General features: G+C 47.0%; 1 protein-coding gene across 1 annotated transcript in view; it reads right to left on the bottom strand.

Annotated features, from left to right (window-relative positions):
- Window positions 1–797: 797 nt before the first annotated feature.
- Window positions 798–13,157, bottom strand: part of EXT1 (exostosin glycosyltransferase 1) — a 300,832-nt gene continuing 288,472 nt past the window's right edge. Inside the window, exons 8-11 of the mRNA XM_075549340.1 lie at window positions 12,524–12,613; window positions 7,757–7,917; window positions 4,284–4,455; window positions 798–1,286 (exon numbers count right to left, since the gene is read on the bottom strand). Coding sequence (XP_075405455.1) covers window positions 1,101–1,286; window positions 4,284–4,455; window positions 7,757–7,917; window positions 12,524–12,613 — 609 coding nt within the window. The 3' untranslated portion in view covers window positions 798–1,100. The remainder of the gene's footprint in view (window positions 1,287–4,283; window positions 4,456–7,756; window positions 7,918–12,523; window positions 12,614–13,157) is intronic.

Raw genomic sequence — 13,157 nt, 5'->3', positions numbered from 1 at the left:
GAAACAAAACAGTATGCACATTTGCTTCCGATTATTTTGTTTTCTAGATTCTTGCTCACAGTCATGTCTGACCCAGAAATGGAATCAGGCTCCCGATGGTGAGGCACGCCCTGTTAACTTCATGGAGACCCTTGTTTAATGGTGAGAATGTATAAATCATTTTTCAGTGGAGAAGCTCCTGGTTTTCACAAACATCATACATAAGTGAGTTGCATGAAGAATCTGCCCTTGCCCCCCAATACACTCACTCCTTTGTTTCTTCATATAACACTGGGCACCAGCTACACCCACACGTGCTCATTGGTGACTCAGTGACCATTGCGATCCTGTTGGGGGTGTTTCCATCTCAATAATTGGCCGATAGATCATTTACATGGGCCTTTGTGCCAACTGAGTATTTCCCTATTTTTCTGGCATTTTCTAGTCACTACCTCCCCTCCCCTTCAGCAGCCTTAGTGTGGAGAAGATAATCATACTTCTGCATCTCAGACAGAAAGTGTTCGGTGAAGAATGTCTAGCAAGAAGTCATAACATGCCATCCTCCCATGCCCCTAACATGCTAGGGGTCAAAGTTAAAGGGGACTTGCAAATTCAAAGGAGAAAGCAATTGGGACAAGTTCAAACGATGAACTTGTGTTAGCCTGTGCAGGCTATGCCCTGGCCCTGACTGGGGTGGCTTTGCTGAATGTGCCGTGGGTTGTGGGCTTCCACGGACCTGTGGGAAAGCGGCGTGACCGGTGGCAGTGAAGCTGGTGGGAAGAAGACTAGCAACTGTGAAGTATTTACAACCAAGACAATTTTGATTAAAGAAAGAACTCTGGTTTTTAATAGTTTTGATCATTAAAAAAGTTTAAACCTGCATAGCAATCATTTCAAAAATAATTATTTAATGTTCCATAATTAAACTGTACACAGCCTAGTCTTGGGACACAGAAGCCGGTGAGGTGAGTTCGGAGCAGTCCCGTGCAGTCCCAGGAGCCAGGAGTCAAGTTCTCATTGGCCTTGGTTTGCTTTGTCATTCGGTCCATCTAAGTTTATTTGGCTACTTGGCACGATCTGGCTCCACGACGTGGGCGGATCTGCCCCCTCAGCCGGATTCCTCAAAGTCGCTCGATGTCTCGGTATTTCTTCCTCAGAATAGAGACCTGGTCTTTAAAGAGGACGGGGTCGAGTCTCATCTGAGAGTGGATCAGCGGCATGTAGCCAAACCAGCTGGCAAACGTGTTCATGCAGCTCTGTCGCTGGGCAAAGTGGTCGGGGTCAGCCCAGCGGGAAGCCCGAGACGTCTGGGGAGAAGGAGAGAAATGAAGAAGGCAATCAGAGACGTGCTCCGTGAGACAGAGACCCCGCAGAGAACCAAGGTGAGCAGATAGGCAAGCAGCAGTCTGTGGTCTGGCCCGGCCCAAGTCTCGCCACCCACAGGCCTGGTTCTTCAAGTCTTGGCTGGAACGATTTCCTAATGTTTAAAAACACCAACTACACCAATCTATGTACCCATCCATTCATTTATCCCATCCCTTTTCTCTCCTGTGATTGCTCTACTTTCCGCAAGATCCCAATGAATCCTTAAACATACACCCACACACCCCAAGTACATTTGTAAAGAACAAAGTAAAATCCATTATGTTACATTCAAGGCTAGTGTTTCATAGCATCTGAACCCCTATTTTCCCTTTTGTAAACTTCTCCATTGAAATGACCCCACAATTGATTCAGTGATATATGAGAGTGTGTATCTATAATACTGATCATTAATTTCAGTATCAAAATTACATTCTTCTCTTAACCCAAGGGTTGTTGCATGTCCTACACTGCCAAAATGCCCAAAGATTACCACTGGAAGATCAGTCAACCCGATGGAGAGTCATTGCTTAACCAGGATGCAATAAAGCTCGATCCTGGTCCAGTAGAAAACATGGCTACCATTGATGCTGCTCTGTGTTGCCCAAGCGCTGCTTAAATATCTTCAGAATGTGTAAATGATCGGCACTGATTTAAAACAGAAGGCTTGCATGGCCTGAGTGGTCAACAGAATTAGACCCACTAAGCAAATATATATATATAACCTTAAAGCTGTTTTTGTTGTATTTAATACATATATTAAATGAGAGTGAAAAGGTGGCTTGTCCAAGATTGGGGGGAAACCCAAATTTGCTTCTGTAAAGCTCTTTTAAGATAAATGTGTGCAGTCTGTGAGTGTGCTTCCCATTCGTTTGTTTTCTCCGCCACTGTTAGAAACATACTCCCGTAGACAGGTATATCTTTACTGCGATAATCACTCAGAGGCACTTAAAAACCATCTCAAGTGTCAACATGCTTGAAAACACATAGTGCTGAAGGTGACTACAAATGTCAAGTTCACGCTGCGCAGCAGGATAACAAACAAAACACTACTTGTGAAGGGTTGCCATGGAGCTCCTGTGAGTCTCCCAAGCACCAAGGTGGTCTAGCCACATAACAGTGCCACCATCTCACAGACGGGGAGGAAGGCTCGGGGAAGTGAAAATGATTCCAAGGCTGGAGAGCGGCAGCCCAAGAAAGGCTCCGTCCTTGATCATTGCTGCTGGGAGCACTCTGTTTGGACTCAAGGAAACGTGATGGCCCTAAAGGAACTGCCCACATGACAAGGCTTGGCCTTGTCGTAGACACTCGGTACATCTTACACATCTTGAACTGTCTTTCAGTTATCAAGGTCAAAACTCCTCACCATCCTCTGACCAGCTCCTCGAGTAGGGGGAGGAAACTAGAATTGCGCACTAGGCTCCAAGCTCACTTTGAACGGCCCGTTTTCATATCCACTGCTTGGCACAGAGCCCGATCCACGGTCCCCATGAAAACCAAACCCGGTGCCAGTGAATCGATTCCGACATGTAGGCCCCAATGGGACAGAGAAGAACGGGGTTTCTGAGGCGGGAAATCTTCACAGAAGCAGACTGCCACCATCTCTCTCCCTCAGAGTGGCTGGAGGGGCTGACCTTGAGGGTAGAAGCCGACCTTTTAACCACAAGGACTGCTGATGAATTGCGCATGCTCAGTACATGTGGAGTAACTGACTTCATTTTATCCATTGAAAATCCTGTCATTGGGGGTGGGGGAGGGATTATTCTTGTTGCTGCTACTAAGTTTTGTGAAGTGGAAACCATCAGTGTGTTGGATGCAAAAGCACTGCTTGCATCCGGCTTTGAATGCCTGCTAGGACAATAAGCACAAGTCGCCACTGAATCGAGTCGGGTTCATGGAGCCCCCGTGTGTGCTGGAGTCAGAACTGAGCTCCACGGGGCTCCTAGTGGTTGATTTTTCAGAAGTGTATGGCCTTTCCTTCAAGGTACCCCTGGGCGGACTTGACCCCTAAGCTTTGGGTTAGCAGCTGTGTTGGGCTGGGTTCTCTTGACACGAGGATTTAACTGGTTCAGGTCTGCACGATCTTACTTAGGGTTTTGTTTGCTTATTGCACGGAGCTCTGGCAAGATGAAGGAGGCAGTGATGAGCTTCGGTGTATCCAGATGGACGCGGTATCCGGACCCTCTTGTGTAAAAGAACAGGCAGTGGAATGAACAGTACTAAGAATTCAATTCCAAGCTCTGTCTCCAACTTTCTGTGCAATTTCTAGCAATCAATAGCTTATACTCACTGAGCCATAGTTGTTGGGTTTTTTTACTTGTAAAATGAGAGAGTTGGGTTATATTTCCTATGAAGTGGCTTTAGTGCTAACATTTTGTGACTCGATTCAATAATTTCCTAAAAGCTTATATATAACATCAAATCTATAAAAATCTAAATAAAATATCTATAAAATCTCAACCTTGTGCGGGAGCTGTCACCATTTCCATTTTGACGATGAGCCAACCGAATTTGAGAATGTGATCCCTCAGCCTACTGCTGATAAATGGTGGTTCTATACTGACCAAACGTTTGAGTACTGTGACTCCTGGTCAACCACCACGATTTTCACCCAACTCACGAGAAAAACACCAGTGAGCTATGTGGAAGAAAGCTAGCAAGTTGTTAAATAAAACACCTACAATGAACTTGCACAAATCCTCTGTAGATCTTTAACCCTGGGGAAGATATGCCGTTCTCATACTACTTTGGAGGGTACATGAGAGCTTTATTTTATTGACACAGAGACACCCTTGACTTATATCTTCCCAATGACCTGTGGGCCAACCGATACGTCCACATGCTTCCATGTGACATCCCTGAGGAGCCCTGGATCCTAATGACCTCAGGTGGGCATTTAACCACCAGCGAGCAAAAATGGGCGGGGGTTTCTTTAAGTTTACCTGTCCCATCATTGTCTCCTTATACTGTTTCTTCTGGGTCACTTTGATTGGAGGCAATTTTGTCACAGCAGACACCAGGAAATTCATGAGAATGTCCTCACAATTGGCCAGCTGGTCGACCATGTTCTTTAGGCTGGCTGGCAGGTAATGGGTGTACAGGTAGTGATAATATCTACAAAAACCAAAGACACATTTCATGGGGGGTCATCACTGCCCATGTCAAGTGGTCATCTTTAACAGACAGCACATACCCTTTTGTTTCTAATCCCTACACATCATGGATGAAGAAGAGGATGAAGGAGAATATAGCTGTAACTTACATAGTGTTCATTGTGTGCCAAAAATGTTCAAGTGCTTTACATAACAATGTTTCAGCTCATCTTCACAGCAAACTTAAGAAGTAGGTACTCCACATTACATATGCACAAATAAGGTACAAAGATACCAGCAGAGTGCTTAAAACTAAGAAGAAATTTCTCGCACATTCTAATTCCAGTGCCAGGATAGTCCATTATAAAGAGAAATTTGGCATTTCTGCCAACAAAATAACTTACTTACGCACGGATCTATACTCCATGACAAAGTTGCTTGGCATTTTTAATTATTGGCTTAATCAGGATCCTACTTATTATTATCCCAGAGTTCAAGGAAACACTGGTGGCCCGTTGTGCTAGGGCGCTCTTAGTTAATGTGCACGGTTTCTCCCCCAACTGTTTTTCCTTCAGACACATGTACCATACACTTAGAGCAAAGAGAATTACTTGAATGAATTAGATTCACTGAGAGGACCAGGAGGCAGGAACAGTGCATGCTCAAAAGGTAAATTCTTCAGAGCAAGATTCAATTAGCCCAAATATTTATCCTGTGTGCATTTTGAACATTATCCCAAGACAGCAAGATATTCTATTCTTTATTTAAAACAAACAAACAAACAAACCTAGATTAAGATTAGCAAGTTTGCCCTCCGTCAGCACAAGAGTGGTGATTTCCACCAATGATTGAGTTGAATGTGCTAGTCTTCTGCTCTCACTGGCTTGGAAATGGGAACCCAGTCCCATCATTTTTGTCTCTGGATTTTTCCCAGTCCTCTTTTGCATGCCTTGTCACCCAAGACAGAATGCCTGCACTTCCTGCCAGCACTTTTACTTTCCCCTCAGTCCCTCACATCTTTGTTGATAAGCACTTCATCCTTCACCTCTCCAGTCAAGAAACCTCAGTCATTGAATGCTACATCCCATCCTCCAGGACAGTGGGATGGCATCACCTTCAAAACACGCTCACAATCTGACCACTACTTATTGCCTCCCTTACTCACGTCCTTTCTTGCCTTGAGAATGTCACCAACCTGCAAATAGGTCTCCCTGCTTAGAGTTGGCTGTCAACACAGCAGCCAGGGGTCAGCGGAATCCAAAGCCAAAGGTCTCTGCTCTGATCGCTCTCCTGCTTTGGCTCTCACATCACTCAGGGTAAAGTCCCCACAATGGATCACAAGGTCCTGTATTGGTGTTTCCGTAACCTTTCTGCTCTCTCCATTCTAGTTACACTGGTCGTCGCCATGTTTCCCACCTCCCTGACTCGAGGCACTTACTCCAGGTTGGCCCCATGGCAGCACACTCGTTTCACGGATACTCTCTTAGCTAATTCACTCGCGGCCTTCAAGTCTCTGCTCAGATCTCACCTACTCAATGGGGACCACTTGGCCCATACTCTAACCTGTGCCCCCGCAGCCTGCTGTAGGCACTCCTGGTCTCTGAACCAGCTCCGCTTTATCTGCTGCTGCTGTTGCTATGCTGCTGTCACGTCCACTCACTGCCAGTGACTCATGGCGACTCTACAGGGCAGGACAGAACTGCCCCTGTGGGTTTCTAAGATGGCAACTCTTGCTGAGAGTAGAAAGTTCCCCCTCTATCCCCAGGGAACCGCTGACCTCTTTCCAATATAAAAAGCACAACAAAACAGCAATAATCTTTGCCCTCCAATCCAACTCATGATATCCCAAGTGTGCCACAGAGTTATGCAATGTAAGGTCTTCGTGGCTGGTACTTTAGAAGTAGAGGGCCAGCTTTTCCTCCGAGATGTCTCTAGGGGAGAGGGGCTCAAACCTCCAACCTTTTAATCAGCAGTCGAGCACAGTAACCATCTGTTCTGCCCCCGTGATTGCCCTTCTAACATACTATATAATTGTTAGGTATATTGTGTTTTTCCCTTATTGGAATATAAGATCCAAATAAGTGAGGATCCTTTTCATTTTATTCAGTTTTGAAGTCCAATTATCTAGAACAATTCCTGTTGGGTACACAATTGACTATTTACATTTGTAGTGTATCTAAATATTCAGGTATCCAAGACATCCCATCCTCTGGTTTCCAGATGAATTAGTTCATGCTGTTTCTTCTGGAAATGCAATACGCCAAAGACTTGGCTTCAAAGAAGCATACATGTCTACCATATCACCAAAACTGACATAGTGATACAAACTAATCTTTATTAATGCAACAGACAATATTTGACCTAAGAAAATGAACACCTGCAGTCAGAAATAAATATGAAGAGCTGGCTAAACTCTAAAGGCCCCAGGGGTGAAAATGGTTTCTACCCGATTACTAGCATAGAGGTTGGGTGGTCTCAACCCACCTAGAGGTACTGTACAAGCCAAGGCCTGGTGAGCTGCTCTCCTGAAGATTAAACTAAGCCCCCTTGGTCAAGGTCATGAGCAGCTTTGCCATCAGACAGAGTGCATTGAAAAATAGACTACCGTCGAGGTAGCTAGGTTAAAATGTAACGCTGTCTCATTTGTTCTCCCTTTTGGCCCATTTAAAATTTATTTTAGTTTTTATTATTTTCTTGATTGAGGTTTTTCTTCATTTTATTCTGCTACTGTTTTTTCCCCTGTATGTTTTTCTTTATGTCAAACCCAGGAGAGGAAAATCTATAGAAGGTAATTGGACTGATAGTTTCTGTGGGGTATGGCAGGGGAGGTTGGGGGGAAATGGGAAGCTAATAATAACAAAAAAAAGAAGAAAATGTTCTAAAATTATTTTGAGGATGCTTGGACAACTCTTTTTTAGTATGTTTGAACCACTGAATTATATGATATGTGCATTTTATGTCAAAACACTGTTACCATTTTTAAAAAATGAAAAAAATCAAATCCCACCAACCTATCACCATTGAGTTGATTCTGACTGACAGCAGCCAGCACTGTAGCTCAGAGTAAATGACTCCATTGGCTTCTCAAGGCTCTAAATAGTTACTGAAGTCGACAGCCTCATCTTTCTCCCCGACAGTGACTGGTGGGTTTGAACTGCCAACCTTTTGGTTAAGAGCCAAGTGCTTATAAACTGCATTAAGATTATAGCCAAGAAAGCCCTACAAACCCAACTGGGGACGCCATGAGTCAGAATCGACTTGTTGACCACTAATGAGGGCAACAAGCTATGATGCCAAGGGAGGAGACAGCCCCGTTTTCTCACTTGTGGTAAATAGCAGCTCCCGTCAAAACCATGGAGTAGTCATTCGTCCATTTGGATGTGTACCCCCAGCGTTCCTTCGAGTTATCCCAGAAGTGGCTTCGCGCCGGGTACCCCACGATCCTCTCAGGGAAGCTCTGCCACACCGTGAAGGCAAAATCCACCTGCAGGCGGAGCACAAGCCAAACACGCAATCAACAGCGTTAGCAAATGTCAACAAAACATCACCTCCCCGGCTAATTCCTAATGCAAAACCCAGGGACTGTTGGGAAACATTAATTGCATGTGTTCATCAGCAAATTAAACTGACTGCTTGACATTTTGCCCCATAATGATGCATACTTTAATGTTTTCTGGGGAAGAAACTTCAGATTAGTGTGGAATGGAAGGACACACACACACACACACACACACACACACACACACGCTGAACAGTCCTTTCGAAACCCAGTCTGTTCCAGTGACAAAGCATATCCCCGAAGCTGCTTCTCTTTCCCCCACACCCCAAAAAGGTGTCCCTGAGTACTGATTCCCGGGAGCCACAGACACAGCTGCTTTATAAGCAGGGCAGCTGTGCTGTGTACACGTCGTGGGAAGCACAGTGCACTTCAGAACCAGTGTACCTCTGTGGTGATCATATAATAATTTGTCAATTTGAGGATTAAGAGTGAAGGGGTGGGGTCTGGCTTGTCAATCAGATCATAGCCAATGAGGCCTCTGTGTGGGCGTGGCCTTCTCTTGAGAATTCTGGCATTCCTTCTTGGAGGAGGGAAATACTCTCTTGCTGCTGACTTCCTAAGGAGAAGCTGCATGGACCTATCCTGATGCAGCTCTGGGCGCTGGAGAAGCCACGTGGAGACCCCTGCCAGTGTTGAGATACTTAGACCACCACTGGATCCACAAGGCTTTCCACCCACTGGCCTGTGATCGTCCTGCATTCGGTATCAATTGCATGTGTTTTGTAAGTTTGAAGAGGATTTATTGATTGGTATTGGACATATGGGCTTATACTGGACTTATGGACTTGATCTGAACTGGGATATTTCCTCAATATTTAACAGCTCTTATATATAAACCTCTTTCTTATTCACATATGCGTTTCTATGGATTTGTTTCTCTCGTCTACCCGGACTAGCACAACCTCAAAGCCAAAGAGACAAAAATAAAAGTGACTAAAATTAAAGCAGCCTCTTAAGCACAAGAGAAAAGATTTTCTCTCAAAAGAGCACAGGTTATAACAGGAAGATGGAGCAGACATGACAAAGCGAAAACTACTTCAGGCCTCTCAGGTTTGAAGAAGCACCTTGCAGGAATCATCTACAGAGAAAATCACCAGGAGTAAGTGGGGGCAAGGCCAAGCAAAGCCGCAGGACTCTTGCAGCGGAAATGCAGCTCACTGACGTTCAAGTGCTCAGAGCACCACAGAGCAGGCCCTGCTGAGCCTGTTACTTAGGAACACGTATCAGTAGCTCATGATCTGTCTTCAGACATGTGAGCTCACTTCTGATTTTCAATAATACTTTGGTAAGTGATCAATAAACACGAAGTCAAAAGCAATACCAGCAGTCACGATGATTACATCCATGGAATATTTATAATGCGGTGGGTGCTCACCCATTTTGGACCATGGGATGCTCACACCCAGACCTGCAGCCTGGGGGACTCACTGCAGGGTCGCTGTGAGCTGCAGTAAATTCGATGGTCGTAGGGTTGTGTTGTTGTTGTTATTGCCGATTTGGGGAGGGGTTCATTAGAAATTGATGTTTACATTAAATAAAATTTGCTATTTCAGCTAATGGCCATAAATTCATATATTTGTGGAAGATCTAATGCCCTATCCCAAGATAAGAAAGGCATGATAACACTCGCCTGTTCCCCCAAACTATCACTTCTGGAGTAGGGGGAGGACGCAGCACAGGGGGAGCGACTTAAGTGAAGAAAACTTGGTGGCAAGCAGGCAACAGAAAGCTAAAAGACCGGAAGAGAGTGGGCAGCCTTTCCCAGAAAACAACAGGGCAGTGACGACCCGCTCACTGTCTCTGGAGGTGAAGACTCATGGCCCTGCCGATGACCAGAGCGTGGAGTATCATCGCCCTCAAAGAAGCCACGTGGCCGGCAGCAAACGTCCCTGTGTTCCATTCACCTTTGACAAGGAAACAGGCCTGGCAACTGCTCTAGAACCCAGGGGGGTGTTTCCATCGCTCGCGGTTCTTGCTTTAGCAGAGCTGTCCGAGTCCTTTTAAAAGGATTCAAAAGTACATTCAGATAAAACTATGATCCATGGGATAGCTCTGCTTTCTCACAGATCATTAGCACATCAAAGGAGGCAAAGGTCAGACTTTTCTCTGAAAAACCAACACCCGTTTTCTTTGGAGGCTCTGGAGCAAGCGGATAAATGTAAATAACTATACACCAACTCTATCTAGTATCTTTTTCTAGGATTCTGTTTAAAAGTCTATTCTTAATACTATAGGGAGACATTTAAACATGCGAAGATGCCTTTGAGGGGGCAATAAACGAACCAATACCTAAGAGAGAGAGAGAGAGAGAGAGAGAGAGAGAGAGAGAGAGAGCGAGCGAGCAAATGGAGAGGAGAATCCCTGGTCCGGAACCATTGCAGGCAACACAACCAGCAAGCAGACAGACGCACACCGGGCTGCCAGCTTGGCGGATTTACATATCATTCTCAACCCACGTTAACTTCTAATTACTTCACATGTAACACATGCTCCTCCCAACATGCAATGGATGCTTGAAACCACTGTTTGTGAAACTAAATTAGCCAGCACAAGGAAGTACCCCAGACTCGGAAAGTTATTTTCACCAGAGGATAGAGGGGAAAAATTCCTTGAGTGAGACTCTTTGTCTTGTGCCAAAGAAGGTAAGAGGAAGTGGCATACCAGGCTGTGCCCTAGATAATGGTTGAGGTGTATGCTGTTGGCTTTGACCATATGTATCAAGGTGCCCTGTCATGCAAAAGTATTGCTTTCAATCTCTGTTTCCAAATTCCACGCTCCACGCTTCCTGACTTGGAAGTTGGAAGGCTATGTGCTACACCACCGGGCCAGGTGGACCTTGCCGTGCCCCCCTCCTTCCGTGATCTTGAAGGGCAGTTCTTCTCCCCACACCCAGCCCCCAGGGATGTTGCCAACACTATATCCTTGGCGCTGCTCCTCCAGGCCCAGACGTTGGGGCAGTTTCCTGATGTCTCCCTATCTTTGGTGAGTCCCCTGAAGCACACTCAGGAGCCCTGGCCAGAGGGACTCCAGCCCTGAGCGGCTAAGCAGAAGGCTGGCAGCTCGAAGCTACCAGCTGCTCCAAGAGCGACAGACGTGACCGCCCTCCCGTCAAGTTCTATGCTGTCCTGTAGGGCTGCTAGGAGTCGGACTCAATGGGGCTCCAGTGGGTGGTTGTTCTCATTTTCAAGTTTGCCTCCCACCGTCACGAGTCATCCCAATGGCAGGATTTGAATCATACTATTTGAATTCTGTTTCCTGCCAGGATTCCAACAGGACGGAATTGGGTAGCCCAAGCACTTGGCAAGGGGAGCAGGCCAGAGATAACTGTCAATCAACACTTGGTGCCTGAGCACGCTTCCGGGTGCCAGAAAGCAGGAACACTGCACACCAGTACACTGCCGTCGGAACACTAAGCGCATCTCCGCTCTCCCCCGACATGCTGTAAGGCACAAGTGCCGGTGGGTTCCAGCGTTCGTCCCCACAGCAAGCACAGTCCCAATGACTCTTTCACCAGGAACCTGAGCGCTTCAGCGACTCAGACAGCACATTGCTCAAGGTGAGGCCCAGGTCCTCAGGGACACTGGAAGCAGCCAAGCATTTCCAGAAAGAGACAGAGACGCCTAGCCTCACTCAATACTGAGTCCTGGCTCCATGGGGCCCAGACGGTCAGCGTCAGCCTGGCTCCCAGGGAAGGGTATGCTGGCTGGTACATGCTGAGGCCCAAGTTAATAGGAACACGCTTATGGATAAAAAGGGAAAAAAGAAAGGTGGGGGAAAGGGTTAGGGAGGTGAAGTCTCCAAACTCTTCAGAGGCTCCCATTAATAATGTATTTCCCACAGATGATGTTTTTATGGGACTGTCTTGGGCCCCCTCCATGGCTTCTAGGAAGGTCCCAGAGATCAATAGTCATCCAGGTTGCAGATACTGGTTTGCTGCCCCAGTCATCTCTCTTCCCCATCTCTCACATTCTTCGTGGAACCAGCTTTGGGCACAGACCCCTGGACAGCTGGCAATACAGCCTGACAGTGAAACCATGGGCTCTTGAGTGGGTGAAAGACATGAGCACTCGAACCAATCCTGCGGCTGCTTTGAGACCCAAGAAGAGCGCACTGGGAACAGAGGCCACCGGTGCGCCCCCATCGGTGCTGAGTGACAACTGCACAGGGGTGGACAGCATGCTGAAAAGAGAATGATCAACAGCCCCCCTTCCCCACCTTACCCCCAAACCTTGATTCTGTACACCGGCGCAATTGAACCACCAACAACAGAAAGCGGACAGGTGGGAGTGGAAAGGTAAGGTGTGGCCATGCAATTGAGCCCATTAGCAGAGGAAACAAAGGGGAGACAGCCCCCATCAGGGAGCCAGGGGGAAGCACAGAGCTAGGACACCAGCAGCAGGCTGGGGTGATGCAAACCCATGCCACAGGAAGTTTTTAAAACTGCTTTGCAGCTAACCCAGAGGCATGCAGGGGCAGGGGCAGGGGCAGGGGCAGGGGCAGGGGCAGAGCCCACCTGCTGCTCAGACCTTACCTCCGTGGTGGAGAGCACCGTGTCCTCGTCGAGGCTGAGAACGGCGTCCGTGACGATGTTGTCATAGGGCAGGAAGCGGCTGCTCATTACCTGGAGGGGGAGTGGACAGCAGGTGGGGGCAGCAGGGGAGTGGGTGGGGAAAAGAGGCACGTGAATATATCTCGTGTTCCGGAAAATTCCCTAAGAAAACGCTCCCTGACCGTGTCTCCCCTCAACATCAAGAGACCACCATTTTCGGATGGTGTAGGTTCATGTGTTGAACAATTACTGGGGACCTCCTGTGTGCCAGCCACCGCTGGTGGCTCACACAGCTCCATGGGCTCAGCTGCTCTCCAAAGAGTTTGAGGTTTAAGTCCTTCAGACGAAAGGCCTGGGGGCTGAACCCCCCGTGGAGCACCCAGGTCAACTCTGGCACATAGGAGTCCCATTTTACTAGAAGTTTGCTGGGTTGTTGTTTGTTTTACTCTCGGCCAGGTCCCTTCCTGGTCAAAAGGAAGGCAAAGCGTACATCTTTCTTCTCTATCTCAGAGAGGTCACAGTCTGAAGAGCTGACCAAGAAGCAGATGACCTATGCTTGGCTGCTGGGAGAAATGCCAGGACTCAGAAAACGGAACAACTATGGTTCTGAGAAGAG

Source organism: Tenrec ecaudatus, chromosome 5 (genome assembly GCF_050624435.1).
Source record: "Tenrec ecaudatus isolate mTenEca1 chromosome 5, mTenEca1.hap1, whole genome shotgun sequence".
Classification (NCBI taxonomy): Eukaryota; Metazoa; Chordata; class Mammalia; order Afrosoricida; family Tenrecidae; genus Tenrec; species Tenrec ecaudatus.
This window is presented reverse-complemented; position numbering and strand designations above follow the sequence as displayed.